The sequence below is a fragment of the Emydura macquarii genome, unplaced genomic scaffold (genome assembly GCF_026122565.2).
Source record: "Emydura macquarii macquarii isolate MOO-44397 ecotype Brisbane River unplaced genomic scaffold, CSIRO-AGI_Emac_v2 contig_2422, whole genome shotgun sequence".
Classification (NCBI taxonomy): Eukaryota; Metazoa; Chordata; order Testudines; family Chelidae; genus Emydura; species Emydura macquarii.
Genome location: NW_027132559.1, coordinates 10,291,310 through 10,315,871, shown reverse-complemented (window position 1 = coordinate 10,315,871; position 24,562 = coordinate 10,291,310). Strand labels below are relative to the sequence as shown.

General features: G+C 37.9%; 1 protein-coding gene across 5 annotated transcripts in view; it reads right to left on the bottom strand.

Annotated features, from left to right (window-relative positions):
* THRB (thyroid hormone receptor beta) overlaps positions 1-24,562 on the bottom strand; it is a 234,587-nt gene that overhangs the window by 20,939 nt on the left and 189,086 nt on the right. For 4 of the 5 annotated variants that reach the window (XM_067561913.1, XM_067561912.1, XM_067561914.1 and 1 more), the window contains one exon: positions 3,916-4,016. In XM_067561913.1, the coding sequence (XP_067418014.1) occupies positions 3,916-4,016 (101 nt within the window). Of the gene's footprint in view, positions 1-3,915; positions 4,017-15,155; positions 15,684-24,562 lie in introns of those variants that run through there. The other variant, XM_067561915.1, reaches the window with a different exon arrangement.

The following is a 24,562-nucleotide window of genomic DNA, read 5'->3' as shown; positions in this document are numbered from 1 at the left end:
GGCTTGGACTGGAGCCCGGGCTCTGAGACCATCCACCTTGCAGGGTTTCAGAACTGGGGCTTCACCCCGAACCCGAATGTCTACACTGCAATTTTTAGCCCTGCAGCCCAAGTCTTGTGAGCCTGAGTCAGCTGACCTGGACCAGCTGTGGCTGTGCGGTGGGTCTTTTACTAAAGCCCTGACCCTTCAGAGACCTGCACCCATGCTTCACTTTATGTACAGTTGCTGAAATTCAATGGAGCCAGGATTTCACTCAATGAATAGTCGTTTTGGGTGTAACTTCACAAGAAAAAAAGTGTGTTCTTAACTCAAGTTAGTGAACTCTAAGTAAACACCTCGTGAAGATACAGCAGTTTGTAGCATTCACATGAGTTAGCAGGCTGAGTTAAAGCATATGGGGGAACCTAGATCTTAACTCAACCTGTTAACTCATGTGAACACTAAAAACTGCCTTGTCTTCATGAAATTTTACTTCAAGTTAGCTAACTCGAGGTTGCTACCTTGAGTTAAGAACACATTAGTTTCCCCCTAGGGAAGATAAGGCTTTTGAAGTCTATGACACTATTCACAGCGCATAACATTAAGCACATGTCGAAGCCTTTGCAGCATCAGGGCTGGTGGGCATGAGCCAAAGCCCACTGAAGTCCATGGAAAGACTTCGACAGCCCTCTTTGGGCTTAGGATCAGACCCCAAATTCCATTTGACTTGAAACAAACAACTGGATTTGGATACATTCTCAATCTGATAATGAATACACCTTGTAATAGGAACAGAGATCCTGAATCTCTTCTCACTTATACTGGTTTTGCTGTGGTGCAGCTCCATTGACTTAAGTGAAGTTTCTCTTTAATGATAGTGGCACAAATAGGAGGGATGGAGGCCAATGAAATAGAAAGCAGCTCTGCAGATCAGCATGCGTTAGAACTCTGAGTAATTACGGCTAAAGCAGGTATATGATCCCTGATGAGTCCTAGAACGCAGGGCTAAGGTTTAGCTTCCCCAAATGCTTCTTGGCCTTAGTTTGGCTTTGGCTTTATAACTTTTATCATTCTTCCCCCAAAAAGCTGCTCGGAGTCTGGTTTCTGCTCCAGCCCCTTTGCACTGCTCAGAAACTTTTAGTTAAAGACATTCCCATCTGCTCTAAATGCAATGGGATGCAAACACCAGTCCCGGTCTAGCCTGTTCTTCAGTGTTGGTGTTTTTTATTCTACCCACTCTTTATTATATATGCATAAATTGATATAGATAGGTATAGTTACACAAACAGCCAAATTCTTCCCCTTTCACATGTGTGGCTCTCCCCTGGACTTCACTGGGAGTTGCTCACACATACACCAGAGGGCTGAATATGGCCAAGGAATACATTACAGTATAAGACTCTGGCTACACTAAAGAGCTTACAGCTACACAGTTGCACCGATGCAGCTGTGCTGCCAGAAGCTCTCTGTGTAGCTGCTCTAAGCTGATGGGAGAGGGTACAGCTTAATTACTCTCCCATCAGCTTAATTACTCCAGCCCCATGAGTGGTGGTAGCTTTTCTCCCGCTGACGTACTTCCACACTCGTGCTGAAATCAGCATAAATGATGTCACTTTGGGGGTGGCTAATTCACACCCCTGAGCGACATAACTTATGTTGACTTAAATTGTAGTGCAGCCCTAGCCTTAGAAAGCAAATTTGATTGTAAAGACTGCCTGTCTGTCTCCTTGCTCTGCCTGTGTATTGCAGCCAATATGAGATATATGCACAGTTGTGAGAAAATGGGCAAAGAGTGAAAAAAATTATTCATACACATTTCAATGAGATATGAATAGAATATTGCTTCATTTGTGTTAATACCCCCTTCCTAGTTGCTTCTCACAAATTTTGTACAAGGGATATTTTGATCATAGGAATATCTATGGAACGCAAATTCAGCCTGGATTCATTAAACTACAAAAGTAAGTTGATTTTGGGTGAAAGCAGTTTCTAAATATTAATTCATCCAGTTGGGGAACAGAAACAATAACATGTGACCTGGGTGACAAATCACACAACTTGTCCAGAAGTACTCGGAGCCTACAATCCACAGGCTAAAATTTGTCTGTACAAAACATCTGTCAAACAATCTTGAGCAGTGAGTAAATTTGTAAAAAATCAGTCTGTCTGCAAGCAAAACTCATGAACAGGAGAAAAGGTTTCCTTTGCTGAATGAATTATTTGTTGCAAATTGGTCACCCAGCTCTACTCCTTACGTACATAAGCAATGTTTAAAGTTCTGCTCTTTACAACAGAACTGTTAGCATTTGAAGCTCTAAGCAGAGTTTTTACAGTAATTGTTGAGGACAGTTTGTATCTATCAAAGAATGCGTACTTTAGTCTGAATGCCAGAAATCCAGGGTCAAATTCTGCCATCAGATACAAGCATGTAACTCCCAGTGCAGTTGATGGGAGTTACACCTGTGTATCTGAGGATAGTGTTTATTCCACAATGTCACACTTACTCCTACTTGTCACCCTAACTGGATTAAGTTGCCCCCTATCTTGTATTATGGATTTAGGAGAAGTGAGTGTATAAGAATCATTAGTTCAGTTCAGCAAACTTTTCCAAAATATCTTTAAAAAATCACTCCCATAGTGTATACTACCACAAACCTACGATATATAGTATATATACATTCTTGTCTTCTCATAAATAAGGCTTTGGGCAATGTTGAAGAATTTAAGGAAAGATTTCAACTTAAGTGTTAATGCTTTCCTGCTACTGCCCTGGAATTCAGCTGGTATTGCTTGTAACCTGATGGATTATTTTTTTTTGTCCAATAAAAAGATTTTAAAAATATATTGTGCAGAGATTTTGAGAAAACAATTCCGTTAACAACACAGTATGTGTGAGAACATTGAATAGACAGACCTTGCCCCAGTATAGAATGGGTACTATGAGCAACTGTTGGTTTGTGGAATTAACGCACAAATGTTATTTTTGGGCTGGTGATTATCAAATTGAATGGTGTTAAAAATCCAAAAGGTTAATAAAATATGCATCTGTCTATCTAGCCATCCACCGATTGACACACATGTGACCCTAGAGTTTGGAGCCAAATTCACTACATTTTTCTCATTTGTTTATCTAAAACAATTTTTGTCTTCATTTAAAAGAAAGAAAGAAAGAAAGAAAGAAAGAAAGAAACAAAAACATTCACATAATTTTACAAATACAGTTCATGGTTTTAAGTATATTTCATTAGTCATCATATAGAAGGTAAAACAGTAAAAGAAAAATAGTGTCATGTATTAGTGGCAATAGATTCTAAAATATTGCATGTTGTGTTTGCAAATGCCTGTGCAGGGTTTTTTTTTGTTTGTTTGTTAGATTTTTTTACAATAATTACCAGAGACACAGGAATACCGGTAATTATCAAAAATAATTCATAACAACAGGTGAGATTCTCTCCTGCTGTGAATTAGAATAACTCCATTATAGACAATGAAAGTATATTGCTTTGCACCATGTAAGAATCTAGTCAAACACATTTTTAAAAATAGAAGCAGACTACTAAAATTTAAGCTAGAAAAATGTAATTGTATTTATATACGATATATGACTGGGCTGATTTAATTGGGGTTGGTCCTGCTTTGAGCAGGGGGTTGGACTAGATGACCTCCTGAGGTCCCTTCCAACCCTAATCATCTATGTTTCTATGATTGTCCACTTTTCAATTGTGAACTGTCTGCAAAAATACACCATATAACTGATGCATGTAAGAATCAGTAACATAACCAAACACATGGATTATTATGTGTAACAGAGGTTCTTGTTCTCTCCTAATCTGCCTTTATGGTTTATGTGACAGCCAAGTACAGTAGCTCTGATGTGACTGGAGAATGAATTGAACTGGTATTTCCAGGTCCCAGCTTCCCACCCTGGCTATTTACCTTGCATCCTTCACAAGTGATGCAGCGATAATGATACCCGGTGGCTTTGTCACCACATACTACACATAGCTCGTCCTTGTCTAAGTAACTGGGTATGTACCCTGTAAAGGAAAAGAGAAAGTGGCATGAAAACACCAAATATATTAAAATCAAATGCAGATCTTCTCTGCTTAGTCGCTACTTCTGTGTTCTCATAGCCACTGATTGACACACCTGGTTAAAAAAGTTACACTAGAAATGTGACAGAAACATATAGAAACAAACTACAATATAATTTCTTTTTCAAAACTGCTGTTTCAGTATCTACTTGTAACACGAGTCTATAGGGGCAAGACAGCAAATTGTTCTTTGCATGAACAAAACACTATTTGATACAAGTGAATACACCATATTTGACTTTTTAAGTCTAAGTCTTAGTAATGAAAATGAAGGAAAAATAAATGAAAGAAATACAGCAATATTTAATTTTCCTCTGTTTTGTTCTGTGTAAACTAATATTCTTCCAGGTTAAATGAAAGACTCAATACCCTATCAATCAGAAATGTGTACTTACATTGCATTCTTTTCCAAATATTTTTGTAGGTCTGATTCAGGATGCAGGATTCAGCATATAGCTGGAATGAGATCAATCCCACTTTACATGGGTGTGTACTACAGTAACTTATTTAGTGTAGGTGGAATTTAGAACAGAACATATTTACTTTCAATATGGGAATCAAATATGGGTGTGTGTTTCTCTCTATGAGTGGGAGAATGACATGTTTTTTTCTCATTCATGTGATTTATCATACATCCAACATCTGAAATTAACATGGATACTATTACGTAAAACAGTTGCATTGGTCGGTTCTTTTTCCGTAATAACACATTAGATTTTGTTTTATGAAAATATTTAAAGAATTTTAAATTAACTTTAAAAACAACACAGAACATAATTCTAAAGGTAACAAAAATATATTTTTAAACTAGCAAAAGATTTAAAACCAAATTAAAACATAAGACAATCAGAACAAAAGTTTTCCTTCAAACAATTTAGAATTAGTGAAATTCAAAATGTGTTTCTTTAGGAAGATCTCTGCATAAGAATAATCCAATACAAGGATTTCCAAGATAGATTCACTTTTTGGGAACAATGGAAAATTGTAATAATTTCCACATGACTCTGGAAGAATTATTGAACACAACTAAACAAACCAAGAACAAATACAAAATATATTGAACATTATACATGTTATATATAGACAAAACAAGGGGTGGTTTTGGTAGTGCAAAGGGTTTGCTATTCCCAAAAAAAGTAAGATTTTTATTTGCATCCATTTTATCCAAGCCTGCAAAGTTCGGAAGGGGGGGAGGAGATTAGATGAAGGTTTTCAGTTTTGTATTGTTTCTAATACACTGCGGACCCCCAGGGTCAGTGGACCACAGGTTGAGAACCACTGCTATATAGGATCCCAGCTGAAGAGCCTCTGAGAGAGAAAATTCTGGTGCCACCTACAGGGGAAAAGGAGGAACTGAACAGAATGTTTACTAATTTACCAACGCAAGGTATTGAAGTGGTTGCCCTGGTTTTTAGAAGGCAGTATTGTTATTTCTAATGCAAAGGCTTGTAAATATATCTTTTAACAAAAATCTACCCTGTGCTGGGCATTTTTTAAAGGATGGGTTGTTACGAAAACTTGTCAACAAAACTGAAAAAGGAATGCAATTCGAGGGACACTGCTGGACAGAGTCCTCTGTAAACATCATCCCTCCCACTTGTTTGTTGAACCTACCTGCTGTGTTTTGTCTTAAACTAAACTGTAAACTCTTCAAGGCAGGGACTGTGTCACTTTGTGTGTTCATACAACACTCAGGACTGTGGCTATACAGCAGCTGGGAAGAGTGAGTCCCAGTGTGGGGAGACAGACTTGTGCTAGTTCTGCCTGCGCTAGCGCACTAAAAATAGTCATGTGGCCATGGTGGCATAGGCAGCTGCTTGGGCTAGTTGCCCCAGTACAAACTCACCCAATCCCCTGGGTATTTATACGGGCAGCTAGCCTATGTCGTCGGCTCTGCTGTCACAAGGTGGACTGTTGCTGGTTTCTGGGGCCTAACACATCTGAGGGGCAAGCCCCAAAAGTAGAGAGATTAACTAGAAACTGAAACTGTCCTTTGAAAGTCTACATCTGGGGAATCAGATGGGAGCTGTCCTGAGAAGAATGGGATCAGACTGGGAAGCAAGACTAAACCGAAGGCCTATTGAGTGGAGATAGCACAAATGAGGGTGTGTCTGAGTTTCTGGCCAGCCCCAGGGCAACTTGGGGTTACTGATGCGCCAGCTGGAGTCTGGAATTTGGGGGAGTTACCTAGAACTTACATTAGCATGACACTGTTTAAAGTAACAGCTCCAAAGGGATCTAGTAAATTGCCAAGTATTTAGATTTAGGCCATCATTCTCACTATGTCCAAGCTGCACTTGGATAAAGCAGAGAGTGGCAGACACATAGAACTAGTCACGGCTTCCTGATCTCTGGCTGCCCGCCCCAGAGAAGGCAAGAGCAGAAGGTGGTCCACTCCAGTTTACACCACTGACTCCTAATGGACCTTATGCTAGTGAGGGGTTAACAATAGTGGAGCTCTGCTCCACCCCACTCCCTCCTTTCACTCACATCTGCCTCCACAAACAGCATGGGGGATAGAACAGGAGACAGCAGAGCTGGCAGAGCGTTCCCCTGCACGAGGAGAATGCTCCAGATGTCACAGACAGATTTAAGACTACATTGTGTTGCTTATGCAGTCCCAAACAGCCCGTGTGGAGTGAAGAATCTGTCCCTCAAAATTCGGAGGTCTTAGCTTCTTTAAGAATTGTTATTGAATTAAATGGTTTGAGCTGTCATTAACTATACAAAATGATTAGCACTCTTCTTAGAACGGTTTCAGGAATTTTTGCTTTGTGTGGGGGATGGGGGATGGGGAGGCCACGTGTTTGAAATTGCTCCTTACATAAATGTGTATATTAGCGCATACATGCGACCATTCTTGTTATCCTTCTTTTCCTTGGAGTTTCACACTTTTCAGGATCATGGCATTGGCAAACATTTTTCTACATGGCAAGAAGGCAAATGAATTGCAAAACCATGGCCTTAAAGATACGCTCCAGTTTAGAAAATAAAAATGGCATTATTGAATCTGAGATCAGTCCAGATTAAGATGCGTTGTTTGCATTGTATTGATCTTAGACACATATAACCAGATCCTAGGATGTGCTAGGTGCCCTCCACTCCCATTGATTTGAAATGTGAAATGCGGAGCTCAGCACTTTGCAGGATTATGCCCATAGTCTATAGTTCTGTGAAATCTCCAGTTAGGAGTGGTGCTGCTCTTAGTCAATAAGAAATACTGGCAGAGAATTCTTATCACAAAAGATCATGAGGCACTTGTGCGATTAAACTTTTGGAGAAGTGCAAGCGATAAACTATCTTTTTTATATTTCTGCCCCAAAATCTTTGTATTAAAAAAATCTGGGAATCATATTCATTTTCTTATTTGGTTTTTAACATTTCTCCCAGCAATTTATTGGGCCACAAACTGCTAGGGGAGAAGAAATAGGGCCTTGAGTAAGGTTTTTAAAAAAATCCACATGCTCCAAGTAAGTAGGAATCTGACCAAAGGGAATGAGAGGACCTACTTAATGAATTCCTGTAAATCTAAGCTTTTATTAGAAAAATAAGTTTCTAGACATTATGGTTATGAAAATAACCTTCCAAATGTGATCTGAGTATAAATCGGTGCAATATTGTCTTTCAGAGTCCACAGATAAGCAGCCCCAGTGCTTTTTGCTACTGCTCAAAGCTGGATCAAGCAGCAGCAGCAGTGAGAAATTAATTGCTGCTACTCTAAATCTGTCAGCAGCATGGAAATTATGCATTACCGCACAGCATTGTGGCTTGGAAAAACTGTGGGCAGCAGTAAAGATGGCATTGGATTTATTCCCGGGGAAAATAACCCAAATAATTTAAAGTGAGTTTAAGGAAGGGATAGAGGAGCAGACACCTCTTCTGTTCCCTCCCAGCAGCAGCCAGGAAAGATATAGAGGAATGGTTGATGGAGACTTGCCCCTCACTTCAATCAATAAATTAACATCTCTGGTGCATTTCATAATTCCTGGCTGAAAATATAATTTCAATGTTGGAGAAGCTGACATTTTCTGGGCAGAATAATCCAGGGGTTCTGCCACCAGTGTATTATGGTCAATGACAAATCCTATGTGAAGGTTGCAGTCTCTGATCTTGATTAATTTTGTATTGTTTAGTCATAATCTACACTCAACAGTCAAACTGGAGCCATGCAGCACAATCTTGCTATGAAATTCTTAATAAAAGCAAAATCTATATCACTGCAAGTTATAATATTAACCAGTTTTATTCCCTGGTCATTTTGACCCAGGTGTATTGTGAGCCTATCATCCTCATCTGACAGATAGCATGCTGCATATAGCTTAGTGTCTGATCCTCATCCATTTATCCATCCAGGACAATTGACATTGTTCCTCTTAATACCCAACTGCAAACCTTTTCTCTGAATGGGAGAACAAAAATAAATGTTAATGACCTTGATCTGTCATGTGTCTGGTATTTTTCTTGCAGTCTAAGATAACTCGGTTGCCTTCTAGACTACCCCTGCCAATCTGTTTAATCTTGGCAAGACTAAATGCTCAGCAGAGTAGTTGCCCTTACCTTGGAGGAATGTGTGTCATAATCCTCTATGTGCAATCCAGCTTTCAATCCATAATACTTGAACAAATTGAGTTTTTGCCTCTAACATCTTCCTACAGCTCGGGCAGGAAAACTTTACTTCTCATAAGGCACACTACCTGTAAAATGGCTGTCATCCACCAGTGCTGGAAAGAGAACCAGACCTGTTGATCTATGGAGGATGACCCATGCTGTCATACTTTGTGGTCTGTTTTTGAATGCTACATGGGTATCATCATCTGAAGAGCTGACAATTTGTGGCAGTATTCATGGCCTATGGCATTCTTCCAAGGTTGAGGGGAAATGGAACAGACAATAGCTTGCTATTCTTGCCCCTCTCACAACTACAGTCAGGAAAAAAAATAAAGACAACTCAAAAATACCTCAGCAAAACCTGTCTGCAACCACCCACAAAACCCAGGAAGGTCTTATCGCCCGTACATCTTAGTCCTGCCCTGCTTTTCAAATATACAACGATTTGCAGGGGGTCTCTCTCTGCTGAGTCAGTCAGCTCCATGTGGGCAGACGTGTCAGTTTTACAGACTGTTAGATCACCCTGCAGCTTTTAACTGCAACGGATTTAATATGATGGCTCCCATCTCACAAGGTGCAGAATGCCTCCTGTGAAAGTCTTCAACTTCCACTTACAGCCATTGGGAGCTCCTGGAGCTTTATGCCACATGAAAGGCACTCAGAACCTCATAGGATCAATCACCTAATCAAAAGAAAATGTCCCTCCCCTCATTTCAATAAGATACCCTTGAACACTTCCTGGAGAAAAGACCTTTTCTAAATGTTGCTGTACTCCAGGGAAATTGGAAACCCATTTTTAGGGAGTCAAAGAACAAACTTCAGTTATAATAAAAGTGAATAACTTCTCAAGTGGTAGCGGCACCAGGCTGCACTGACAAAAATGTCAGATGCTTTAATATTAGACTAGCTAATAAACTGCAATTCAGAAAAGCTCTATGGCCACTTTCAGCAACAGAGGAGTAGGATGTGTGACATGGATCTGAAAAAATAACTCCTACATACCAGTAGTTGTTTACTTTTATTTTCTTGCTGCTGCAATAGAGTCATCTTAAGATTCCTTGCTTACAAGCAGAAATACCCATTTTAGCCTTTGCACAGAAAAAGAGATCTGTTTTTAGGAAAATTAGTATTTTAGTGCATTTTCATTATGTCAATAAGCTACAGCATATGGTAGTATACACAGACCTATTCTTGCAAGCCTTACTTCCCTCACTGGCGCTACTTGCAGGAGAAAGGGCTTCTCATTACCATACATGTTCTGGGACTTCTCCCTAAGATAGTACTGACACATACTGCATCGTACCGTGAAAATGAAGAAAGAAAATTCACTACTATATTGACCATATTGTACTGTATCAGAGCTGAAAGGTAAATTTACTTTCATGTTTTGATGATTCAATTTGACACTAACGTATTGTAACTCACGACAACTATAAAAAAGTGACCAGAATCAACCAAATGTGCATGCCTGTGTGTGTGCACCTGTGTGTGTGTTTAACACACAGGACTGGGAGCCATGGAAAATGAGTTCTGTTCTGTTATGGGTGCTGAATGGCAACATTAAAATAGGCAAGTCACTTAACCTTTCTGTGCCAAATGTTTCTCATCTGCAAAATTGGGAAAGATACTATGTATCATTATTATTATTTATCTCCATTTTGTTTGTTTGATCACTTCTGATTGAGCCACTTCAAAGCTGTCTGTTTTCTCTTCCTCCTTTCTCATTTGCTCAAAAGTTTTTATCTTTGGGAGAAACTGGTCCATGTTTTGTAATTCACTGAAGTAGAGAAAATGTTATTAAACAAATTCACACGTCCCTGAACAGCTGATTAGCTTGTTGGCCTACGTTTTTGACTTTTCTTTCAGGAATTCCAGCCGTGCTCAGTTTACAAATAAAGATGTCACTTTTTATAAGGGCTATCCCTAAAACTTAGGCTGCGCTCAGAATCTTTCTCACTAATATCACAGTCTGAGTAAATGTTCCTGACATAGTGTTGAAAACAGTTTAGCCCTATCAGCTGTAAACTGCTGTCAGCATTTGAGCAAGTGCATCTATTGCTAACTATAGATACAGAAAATGTGCTCATGTAAATAATGCTAAAAAGTCATGCCATGTTCTTTTTGGCTTGGGCCTCATTACCAATATTAAGCATTTTGCATTTGGGACTCAGGATAAAATTTTCAGAAAAAACATCTGTGACTCGGGAGTCTAAGTCCCATTTTCAGAAATGACTTAGGAGCCTAAGTCTCATGGAAAGTAAATGAAACAGGCTCCTAAGTCATTTAGGTGCTTTTGAAAATGGTACTCTTAGTTAACAATTTTGCTGGTGATGGGGAAGGCAAATGTAGAATCCCTTTGGCTCTCCTATCACTCTTTTGGCTCTGCTAGGTAACAGTGGTAAAAGGTCATCAAAACTTCTTTTTTATCACTGCAAAAAAAAACAAAAACAAGCAGCTATGATTCCAAATGCCCACTGATCTGTTGAGTTGTGCAGATGCCCCTTTTCTGATCACAACCATTCCTCAGTTACTCACTTGAGCCAGGAACACCTATTCTTTTTTGTAAGCCCTGAAGATGATGGCTAACGTGCAGGCAGCTGTTTTCTTGGAAAGGCCAGAGATGACAAAATGATCAGTCTCTAGTTATTGTTTTGTGACTTGTGTGTATATTAATTACTTATATTATATTATAGTGCTGCTTTAAGGAGACATTTTGACAAAACAATTCTCCATGTTACATTTTCTTAGTGATTCAGAAAGTAGACTAATTAATTTCACACTGTTAGGAACTCCGTTTGGACTAATTAATTTGCATACTGTGACAACTGGAATGTATGCACTCTTAGCTGCATGCAAATTGGTGGAAAAGATATAAAAAGAAATCAAATAGTAATAATAATAATAATAATACTTTAAACATACATAGCACTGCTGATACCCACAATATTAAAGAGTTTTACCTTATTTTAAAGATAGGGACACTGAGACACAGATAGGTTGAATGTCTTGCCCAAGGTCACATGGTGACTCAGAGTCCCAGCCTGCAAAGCTTTATTCATGTGAATAGTTTTTACTCATGCAGGGTGAAATTCACTCCACCTGCATAATGTCTGAGGGTGAAACCCTGGCCCCATTGAAAATAACGGGAGGTTTGCCACTGACATCACTGATGCCAGGATTTCACCCAAGTACATGGTCTCGGTGCAGCTGGGGAGGTAAAATCCAACCCCAAACCTAGGTGCAGGGAAGGGGCTATTGTGCAGGCCCACCCCCTGTTTCAGTCTAGAGGTTGGAATAGCATGCACAGTTCCTCTGCACCAATTTCATGGGCTACTGGGTCTACCGGACCTGTATAAACATTTCTGTGGACCATCAACTGGTTTATCCCTATCTGCCCCAGTGTATTTCTTCTCACTAGCCTATGCAAGGCTGGTGCAGAGGGAGTACATGGACACCTCTGTCTAGGAACTCAGCTGCCTGGCAGCCACATAGCCTCTACACAAGGCTTAAATGGTAAGGAAGGCCTTGTGCTGGCCCCCTGCATCAGACTGTAGTAAGGTTGCAGTCCATGGAGCAGAAAACTTGGTATCAACTGACCTGTGTTTTATTCTCAACTCTGCCTCCAGGGCCTGATCCTGCAAATCTTTACTGGTGTGAGCAATCCAATGAAGTCTGGGAGACTTCTAGAGTGAATAAAGTTTTTCAGGTGCAGGTCCTTTTGGGAAGAGCACTCAGCTCTGGTGATCACCAGTTCCCTATTCTAAGGACTAAAACTAGCTACTTCAGACAGAAACACAGTGAGTTTCTGCCGTGTCTGCCTTGTCCGTTACATCAGGTCATGGCCTCTAGGCACAACCAAAATACAAATAATAAATTATCATAGTAATAATGTGCTGCCATTTTCCAATAATGTGCAATTCAGCACAGAAGTTACTGACTGCCACAAGAACTAGGAAGCAGATACCACCCAGCCGCCCCTGATTTTCAGGAACTTACACAATTTTTCCTTAAAATTTAAAACCGAATATAACAACAGTTTTAATATACAGTGATAGCTAGAATTAGAATAAGGTGTTTTCTGATACTTTTGATCATTTGGGTTAATTTTCAAAGTACTTATTATTTTCCTTTACTAACAATGCCTCATGTCACATGGGTCTTTTGCTCTTGATTTTCATTAGTGAGTTCCTCACTTTCTGTGTGTGAGGTTGAGAGGTAGGGAAAGCTGTACCGACCCATTTATTAACATTGGCTTCCTTTAGCATCTGAAAGATCTGAATTTTTAAAAATCTTTTAAGAGGGAATAAACTGAAGACTAAAAGTTTAGACAATTTCATTAGTGGAGAATACAAAGAGAACAGCATGAATATTATTGAGACTAACAGGAATTTCATGAGACTGACAGAAAGCCCAGTAGCAACAATAAGAGCTACTCAAAGACACCTGCCTAGGGTTTTAATTTTGCCTTAATGAGCTATTACTAAGGCTTCACTAACAAACACAAAAAAATCAATTTTGGATCAATACAGATACATACACCCCATGCAGCGCCTTCTGTTGTCAGGACTGAATTAACAGATGTGTTAACTTTATGATAATTTGGCTGAAATCATCAAATAAAAAAGAAAGATGAACCTGCATGCAAATTCTTAGATTTCTTCTGGTTAGCAAACATAGAATTTGACTAGATATGATATAAGGGGTGTGACTTTTTACTGGTGTCCACAGAGATCAAGGTTTAAAGAATCCATAAAAACTGTGCATGTTCTCTGTGAATGACCAATTTGCAACAGGCACTAACATTTCAGTGTGATTAAGGGTCTGCTCCCTATGAAAATCTCTGAGAGTTTTGATGAAATTGGTGCAATATATTACAAACACTGAAAGGCAGTTTTTTAAAATAACGTATTCTGAAATCAACAGGTAGGACGATTGTGCCTGGATTACTAAAAATATCACATCTGTGTGCTAAAACAACTTGTTTAAACCTGATATAGATAATTATTACTTAGGATCTTTTAACATAGTGAAATGTATATTCATCCACTGACACATGCACTGGCAAATCCCTATTTTATATGATAAATTCATCATGACTAGCAACTTACTGCCAGAGATATGGACAGAGTCTACAACAAAGTTAGAAATGTATTACTTAAAACCCCACAGTTTAAAAGACTTTTAAAATGTTACAAATAGAAAAAAAATGCACTATTTAATCTTTAATATTATCCTGTTCTCTTGGTTTTCTTTTTCTAGATTTGGATTAGTTTTTAGACAGATGCCTTTATTATCACGAAACACTATGCTGCCTGAAATACAGTACAGAAGTATTTTTTCCATTGAAGTTACAGATTTATTTAATCTATTTCCTATAAAGTTTTTAGTGTTCCTAATAAGATTAAACAGACTACTTTTGGCTACAGAGTCACTTTAAAAATAGCAAATAGTGTCTATTCCCTAACTTGTTACATCAGATCCACTAGGCTTTTGATTAATTGCACACAGGTCTTTAACAGCTTCATTTGATACAAATGATATTTCCCTTATATTCTTTAATTAGGTTAAGTGAAATACATAATGCACACTATATAATGTATATTTTTAACATGCCTGAATCAGGTTTTAAGCTAATTTCAAATGCAATGAATAATTATTTGCACACAGTTGCTAATATTCTGGGTTCTTTTTGAGAAATGATACATGTTTTATCCATCTGGAAGCAACAGGAGAAACTCTACAAAGGAATGCTATGGAAAATTTAAAAAAATGAACAGTGATTTAATCGTGAGGGGAATGGACATTACACTCTGATTATATGCTACAAACATTTTGATTGCATCAATTTTTTTAGAGGGGAAAATAAAGTGTCATTATTATATTACCTTTTATTCTTGAATTTCCAGTCTTTACTGCCTTAAATAATTAGAAACTACATGCTTTTCAGTTTTTCATTTTAAGCACATCAATTACATTAAATTTAATCATTTATTTTTATTGAACATTTAATGTTCTATTTTCAACAAATTATATTTGATACGGAACTACTTAGTAAATAAATACTATTTACATTTAATGACGTCAAGGACAAACACAAATTGTTTTTACATAACCAGAAAATACGAAGCACATCCAAGCCGAAGGACACACAGTGAACACAATTGCAAGGGAAACTTTCTTGTTCAGTCTGAAAAAATACAGTAAATGAATTTAATGAACATGCAAAGTACAGAACTGGCGATATATTTGAAAATGACTTATAGATTAAGAAAAAAGTGCTTGGAAATCCTTATCTTTCACAGAAAATCTTTCAATCACCTAGCAACCTATGTTGCTGCTGCTTTCAGTTTTGAACAGGCAGCCTTCACAATCAAAGATGTATCTGAGCCAACGGATGCAACTGCAAGTTTAAAGCAAAACAAAAACAAAAACAGATTTTTTTTTTTGGTGGTGATTTAAATAAATTGCCCCTACCTTTCTTCTGAGAGTAGGATGGCGACTGCACTTGAGAAAAAGTAGGTTTTTCTTCTGTGAAATATTCAGGTTGGTTGTACTGATTCAGGGCCATGTCCATGTCAGAGTACTCGCTTTTAAACACGTTTCCAGGGTAACTACAGGTATATGGCTGATTCACCGCCCAGGCCTGTTCCATATATATGTTGTTATTGTGCAGGACCTGAGCATCACAACTGCTGTAACCCTGACTATCTTCAATATATGTGCAATAATCAGCGGATTGCATGTAGCAATTGCTACCAGCAGCAGGGTGCACTTCATATATTTCTTGCATACAGTAGCTCATTTTGTTATCCGATCTCAGCTTCTACTTTACATATACACACACACACGCATGCATGCACACTCAGACATGCATACACATGGAATGGTAAAGGAGAAATGAATAAACAACACCAACAAAGTCGATTGCAAAACAGCGTGTTTTACTTTGGCGCAGCACCTGATGTGCTAAAATCCTATTTATATTGGGATGGCTTGTGAGCTCCCCTGCCAGTCAAACATATTGGGAAACAGATTTATGACAGTCAAAGGTCTTAATCTGTGACTGTAAGTTAATTCCTGTGGAAGATGGTAGACAGGTAGCAATGACCACCAGACAAAGAAGCTATGGCCAGACAGCCCTCCCAACTGTTCGTTGGAAATAATCATTTATAAACCATTTCAGCCCCTTCCAATATGATTAGAAAATGATTACTAAGACCAAGACACAGTTATGTCACTGTAGTTGTCAACTTAAGTGTGAAGCATTATAAAGACCTCCTAAGAACTCCCAGAGGGGATATGCTGAAAATCCTAAAATCAATAATCCTGTTTTTCAGCATTAACCCATAGAAAATCCAATAGTGCTTTGTTGATGACCCAAACAGGAGTCTAATTTTACAAATTTTAGCATCTTAATCTGTCATCAGCTTTATTGATTTTGTTTTACAAAATTATCTGAATGAACGTTCCCCACCTCATCCACATACACAAACTCCCCACTGCTTGTTAATGCATTTACAGGAAAGCAGCTTTTTTAAACTTCAGTGATTTTGGTTGATAATGTCTATTGAGTTCAAGAGGTGAGAAACTTCAAAATAATTTGTCTTGATCAGCAAACAGGATACTGCTTAAATAAGCTAATTGGTTTGCTGTACGTTTCATTCCTCTTGTTTGTATGTTTCAGTAATGAAGCACTTATTCTATGAATTTATATTTGATCTCAAATATAGTGTGATTACAGGATTTCCCCAGTCATTTTATTCACACACTAAATTTGTGAACATGTAACACATTTAGTTCAGAAACAGAGTTGCTATATGATCCTGTAACAACCCAATACCCCAAATGCTAGTACTACTACACCCATTTTAATCTAATCTCTCTCCCTCTTCTCCCCCCCCCCCCCAATTTTTTTTACACCAAAAGGAATTTCTGTTGTCTCTATTTTTCTCTAGACAAAGAATTTTCCTTCAGTGGCATGCTACCATATGGCAAGATGTTTGTGAGAACGGTAGCATGATTGTATTACTCATTGGATCACTTATTTCTTCTTGTTATTGAGAAGCAAAAATAATATTAACCATATTAACCGAAGAAGAAACTATTTCTTAAGTTTACTGTTTCACTGATGTTAAATAATATTCACCACTCTCGAAATGAACTGAAGTCAGGCCCCCATTCAGCCAGGAACTACCTTGCTGAATTGAGGCCTAGGGTCCTAAAAAAAGTACTTTTGAAAGGCCAAAGAGTAGGGCTTGAGGAGTATACACTGCTCCTTGGTTGGTTTCATGGAACATTATAGAAAGATTTAAAGAGTACATGAAGGAACACTTGCTCCTCCTCCATACACAACTAACCTATTTTATTATGGGCCAAGTCCCTAAATTCCGAGCAGTGCAGAGCACTATCAACTCTTACTGATGCCAGGGCAGGTACGCTTCACTTCTCAAGATTTGATACATTCTGTTTCACTCTCTGATTACTTTACATTTGTTTTTCTAATTATAAATCAAAAACTGAAGTCAACAGAGTTGCTTCAGGAATGAAATTGTCCCTGTGAACCCTTATAGTTGAAAGCTCACCACACTCCTTTTGGAGTGAGGAATTTATACTGAAAACTCAGAAGTAAGTCCCAAAATACCATATACTTCTGACCTCTGTTTTTCAATGTCTCAAGCTCAACAAAATATAACTTAAAATTAACTTTTCAGTAATGTGTTTTATCAAAACACACATTAAGTGTAATTTTGATTTTAGCTAGAATTTATGCCATAGGTTTTTCAAAACTAATGAGTGATTTTGGGTGTCTAATTTGAGACACCTTAACAGACTGATTTTTCAAGGATGGGTGCTTGGCAATTTCTGAAAAGCAGTCCCCTTTGAGATGTTGTAAGTAAGGCACTGAAAAATGAGGCCCACATATGACTGTTGATTTGCTTGTGCCTGATGTTTTTTTCTGCCACATTATTAATTATCTTAAAGGCAAAAAAGCCCAGTTTCTCTTCTTCCTTGAGAACTAAAGCAACTTCTCTACCAAAAAGTATTAGACAGAGCCAAGGTCGCAACTCAAACTGAAAATATACTTTAGAAAGCAATCACAAAAATGTTGGTGGAACAGTTTTGGAAAGAAGACTATTTTTCATTCATGATTTATTGTGTGTAAGCATCAGATATGAATGCATAGATATTTTAGTACTCGTCACGGTTTCCTTCTTTGACAATATCACTGACACAAAATGCCCAAGAAACTTTGCAATATTTATTTATGTAGAAACACATGAAACATATGAGGCTATGTGACTGGTTTGTGTGTGTTACACAAACACATGTTTTAATCTACTGAGAATATAGTACCCACACTGCCCAGAAACAAACCATTACATATATGTGGTAGGGTATTTTCTTTTGATTTCCACACACGACTCCCATTACACCTAATGTGAATTTATGTAATAGCTTACAATAAAAAGACAAGACTATCCACTACAGAATAACTATGCAGGATACCAAAGCATATTTTTTTTCTCAAATGGCCAAATGTTATCTGTTGGTATGTCTCAAGCATGGTTTATTTGAATAAATCCTTGGTGATTTAATTTAATAATGGATTATATATATTATAAGCTTGACATAACTTGAACTTTAAAATGAATTATTAGCAATTTTAAAAAATTATTTACAGGAACATAGGGAAATGTTCAGTCTAAATTTTTTTTGAAAATATTGTCATATTAAATGCCATCATCGAAGATCTAATCCATTCACTTCTGTTTAGTTTGGTATTAACAAGGAAGTCATGAACTAACCTTTCAAAAAGGCCTGAGAATTTAAATAGTCCTTTTTTTATCTAGTCAAGACTGAAAAATTACATTATTGCCTATGTACGGGAAACATTTCAAATACACCTTTCCTGATATCAGTTTGGGTAGATTGATAACATTTTTGTGTATTTTATTCCATATATTCCATGAATACAGAATCAGATTATTAAGGAAAAATTTTGCCATCAGATCCTTATGTAATTTCCAGTAAAATGAGACAGAATCCTAGCTCCATTCATATACCAGGGCAGAATTTGTCCCTAAGCAATTATTAATCTTCTGAGTAAATACATGTATTAGTAATATGTTTTAATCTGAAAAAACTAACGAGTGTATCTGAGCTAAATTATATTTAGCAAATTGCAAAGATTAAGATTATGTAGGTGTCAATCCTTCTTTCACTAAATCTGCATGGAATTTAAGTTTTTGATTGGTCTAGAAAAATAAGTGGATAGTTTTCTCCATTTTAAAGAAATAAGTAATTGACATGGTGCATTAGTAACATCTACAATCTTCAAATACAGAAGGTGAAATCCTATCTTCACTGAAATCAATCAGAGTACAGTTTAGACTTCAGTGGGGTCAGGATTTCACCGCAGCACTATTCTTTGAGATAAGTTTTGGGAAAAGACCTGAAGAATACCTGTTCATAAACAAACTAATTTAGATGAGAAAATAAATATTATAAAGCTTAAGAAATACAAACTTGAAATTAAAACTTTTATACAGCATGTAGGGGGAACTGATTCAAACTGAAAGATTAGAAGAGTTGTTGAAGATGTATGCCAACATCTAGGCAGTTAACACTACATACTGTGTATTGGGTCTGTCAGATATATATGTATTTCTGAAAACTGTGCTCCAGCAATTGGAAGACACATCACTGCCTAGAGTCAGAGAACAGATTGTTGCACTGAGAGATTCTGACATGTCAGAGAAGCTAGGCTTCATTTGCACAACAAAAAAGAAACTTGTGGGCCACACTGGTGTGTGTCTACACAACAAATTTAGTTCCTGTGTTCCTCCAGTCTAGTGGGTCAATCTGAAAGCCAGCTGGCCAAATGGTCAGGCCGTGGCTCCACAATCCTTTTCAGTCGCTCCGTTCTGGAGGAGGCCCTGCCAGGTCATAGCGAGTATCAGCCCCTCCTGTGTGTCCTCTCTTCTCTCCTTGGGGCTGTCATGATAGAGGGGAGTGGGGAATAAGGTAGTGGAACCCGGGCTCTCCCGCTCCATCAGGTCCCAACCCAGGACCTAAAGGGGTGTTACAATGTCCAGACCCCTTGTTGGTCCACCCAAGTTACACCCCCTGTCTGGGTCTCTTCCTATAGGCAGGAGTTACTCCCTTTAGGGCATGGTCAGAGTCTTAGTAGCAGCAGTTTAATCTGCCCCAGAGGGTAACATCCTGCTCTTTGGGGCCTCTCCTGGGTTCCCAGCTCCAAAACAGGGCATGTGGGGAATCTGGATCACTGCTTCCAGAGTGTTCCTACCCGTGTTGGAGTCACTTTGTCCACAGCTCCAGATATCAGCCTCACTCCCTGGTGCAGCCTGTAGCTCCTTCCCCCCTTCTCCTGGGCAGCCTGAGCTCTTTTAAACTATCCCTCCACCTGGAGCATGCCCGCAGCTCCTGAAGGGTGGGGCCTCCCTACTCCAGTTTTGCCCCAGGCCTTGCTTGGTGTAGTGAGGGGTCTGTAAACCCCATGACACCCAGTCAGTGGTCATAGCTTTGGAAGCTGTAGTGTAGACAGGACTCAGATATTTATATCACTGGGTTGTCTAATCCTAGCAATTTGTCTTTCGCTTACTGAAGCACAGTTATCTGGCACTGTATGGTTCTTACTGTGTTCAGACCATTAGTTAGAAATATCCATGGGCCAGTGGCAAAAATGCCTGCCTCGTCCACACTATAGCCTCCTTGGGTGTCACTACTGGTAAAGCTACAGTTGTGAGGCACTATGGATCTTAGATGTGCCAGGGTAGATGAAGCTCTGAAAGGAATGGCTTGGTACATGATCAAAGAAAGGACAGAAAAATTTTGATGTAGAATATCTGAATGGCTGGTTGAACTTTACGCTGGTGGAGGGGAGCAAACAACAAGAGGAAAAGTGGGAGGTTAGGCTTTAGTGTGAAGTTCCAGGCTCCCTGCATTATTGCCTTGGGATCTGCAGGGAAGTTGTCTGCATTTCCCATGAAGACTTACAATTCCCTGGGGATTCCAGAATGTATGCCTCTTTCTCGAGAGAGTAGGCAACTACATGAGGTGAAGCTTGAGAACCCGATCCTGTGATATATGAGGCATCTCTTGAAATATGTGGAACACCTTCAACACCCGTTGACTTCTGCCAGAGGTTAGGAAACTCAGCACTACTAAAAGCACCTCCCAGCACTGGGTTTGGAGATATTTTCCCCTTGTGATTTTGTTTTGACAAATGAGGCAATCAGCTTCTTAGTAATTATCCTTCCCCTATCTTTTTTCGTCACCCATTTCATTTAATTTTCTTGTCCAAAAATAAATAGAATTGATATAAAAAACACTATGTAGAGATTTGTTGTCAATACGTAACCCCTAGGATAGAGAATCTACGTCCCTGATACGGAGACCTCTGTTAATAGATATCTCTCTCTATTTTAAGATTTTTAAGATTAATTCTCATCTTATTATTTGTCTTTTGTAATATTCTCAGTTATACTTATGTGACAGAATATGCACTGTTTTTCTGAGAGTAACTACCACAACACAAAGAAATCAAGTTACAAAAGACTGTGGAGAGTGTGGAAAAGAGGCAAAATGGTAAGGCCTGTTTTTACATCCCCCCCGCCCCCCCCCCCCCAAAAAAAAAAAAAAAAAAAAAAAAAAAAAAAAAGACAAGTAGTACTGGAGTATGAGTGTCTCCACTTGCAATGTGCTAGAATTTTAGCTGTTGACATAAGACTGGTTGATAGCCCTGCAGACACTTGTTTCCTTGGAAACAAATCAGATCATAATACACTGCCAAAAATTAACATCACTATTAGAACTGAAATGTTGCTGAAACATTTTCATTTGAAACTCTTAAGGCCTGATCCAATAGCCCCCACTCAGGTCCCAGACTGGAACTAATCACCTAAGCAAGGATCTCAGGACTGGGTCCGAAGAGTCTGGAAGCAGAGTTGAAAACAATACACACAATTTCTACTTCAGCTGTTTCATTTGTGTATTGTATCTGTATTTTGTTTTTTTGTTTTAGACGGGTATTAGATTTTTTGATTCATGAATTAAAAAAACAAAGTTACAGAAACAGTAAGGAAAAAACACTTCTGTGATTGTTCCTACGTAGGCAATGATTTCACCAGCACAGTGTCCAAGACAACTCAGAACAATGACACATGCAGAAGCAGAGCCATTAAACACGTTCAACACCTTTATAGTATATTTAACAGTTGAGTGACCGAAATGAACTATTCTCTGGAAAAATTGTATTCTCTTGACTGTTTGCAAACTGACTGTGTTAGGCGATGGTATATGTTATCACAGTTCTATGCACAACATCTTTATCTCCTTGTTTAAAAACATTCTGTATCATCAACATATGGATTGCATCACATAGCATACGAATTATTTGGACTCAATGGGAATCCCCTAAGGACTGTAGGGAAGGGTCTTATGATGTCTTTGGCCCTGAATTGTATATGCTGATTGAGAAAATTATTTATGTGGTCAAATATATTTTTGCACATTTAGCATGAAGGATTACAACATATTTAATAATTTTAGTGTTTTTGTACCAAGTAATAATATTATCTCCTGATCTTTGAATACAATTATATGCATTTTGTTTCTTCTATGTTACTATGGCCTTTATAGTCCTTTGTTTGTGCCGTATTTATATGATTATGAGCGACAACACAATATTATATTTTAAAATACTAACTCAAACTTTGCTCATTAATCACACCAATTAGATATCTTTTCTCTTTAAAAAAATGCCAGCGTATGTTCTCTATGCCAGTTATGACAAAATCCACTATTCTGTATTACTCTTTGAAAAAAAGATCATGCAAACTGTCTGAGACTGTTGTCTCATATTGCACAATGAGGAGTTGATTCGGGACAGTGTCTGTTTATCTCTGTGTACTGTAAAGAAAGTACAGTTTACACCATCAATTATTCTATTTTGGCAGATCTATTAGTGTGGCTCTGGCTCTAGACAAGGTTTCCACCATACCTGTCTCTGCCAAATACACTATACTGTGCCCGTAGAGTATAATGAGTCTTGTTTTAATGTGTGTTTTTGATCTACCTTATTCTTTATTTTTTATTACAGTTCTACCTATCCCACATTTTAGACACTGTTCAAAACAAAAACTTTTATCACAGAACATGTTTTAAAAGAAAAAAACAATTCTTAAAAGCCAATGCCATGACAGATGCAATCTCTGTTTGATGTGCCTAGATATCTGCCAACCATATTAGGTTTCTAGTTCTGGCTCTCCAATTCTTATATAATGCTGGATAATACAGTAAATGAGATGGCTTTATTTAAGAAATAAAACACGTTCCGCTGAAACTTCAGAATCCAAACAACATATTCAACATTTATGTGAGCAGAAAGTGCAATCTATATAATGCTTGCCCTATTTCTAACAACCAATTTATGACTATTGTAATCACAAAGTACTTATCTCAGATACTATGCACTATCATCTCGTTTTGATTTTAGCATTTGTTGGTTAGTTGCGTGCATATCAGTGGAATCAAAGGCATATTAAAATATAGCATTTTGGCTATGACATTCCACAAAACTGTAATAAGATTTAGATAAAACACTAGTATGATTAGTCTTTCATTCCAAGATTTCATATCCCTTTTTCTATTTGGATAACTAAAAATGGTTTATTTTATATTGAAAGGTTCAGAGTTGTCATGAACTTAGTCCTCAGCGAAGATAAGTGCCTTTAATGAATTTGAAGAAATTTGGTTACAAAGATTGAAGTTGTCTCTTTTCATAATCCAGAATTTTCTATGGGCTCACCCTGGCAGTTATTTGATTATTTCCTTATAGCTCTCTTTCAGTGTAAGATGCTCTCCTGTCTTGTCAGAAACAAATTGCTTATTGATGGTTTGCTGACAAACTGGCACAAACAGGCAAATTCTTCAATGATTTTTTAATACTTTTAAGACTAGTACTGAACAAACATTGGTAAGTACAATTATAGTCCTATGACCAAAGCAACCCAATTTGTTAAGTCCCCTCATGTCTCATAATTGGAAGACGCTGTTAACAGGCATTAGTAAATTAGACAGCTTATCTCTTGACAAAGTAACTACCACTACTTAAAATATGCACCTTTTTTCAAGTTGTCCCCCCTCAAGACACTTTTGAGGTAAAAAGCTTTTTTCATTCAGAAGTGAAGAAGAACGGACAACTGTACTAAAACAGTTTGACACACAACATAATTAACAGAAACCATGATGGAACTGTCTGGATCCTGCAGACTTCAGACAGCCCTTAGTAAGACGTTAAAGCGATCAACACCTGACATCTGTTAGTAAGGAGGCATTCTGAGGTAAAGAGCAGCTAAATCTAAAGAAATCAGGTACTTAGACCAGTTTAACTTTTTCATGAGGTGATATCCTTCCTGACACTATAATCTTTCCTCCTGGAGTGACGCAAGTCTTTAAGTAAAAGAAAACAACTTGTTGTCCCTCCCTCACAGCATGATGTACCTATATTTATTTTTTTGAGAGAAGAGCACTGATGAACTATTTATTCCAGTTTATAAAAGAAAAACATCAAATTTGTGCTGAAAGTTACACAGTTACAATGCATAGCACCCCTTTCACAACTGTGCTCTAGCTTAGAAAAACAGGACTGTTCTAAAACAGAACTTCCAATACTACTACCTTCTCAAGGAAAAGAATATTCACTATGCCAAAGTCCAGACACAAAACGAAATAATTTTGGTCAGATTACCAAAACCATAAATGAGAGGGGAGAAGCCTTTTTTAAAGGGACATTAGGAATTGGTCATATACTGTATATAGCAAATTAATTTTTAAAATAATTTTCAAATGCCCATTAC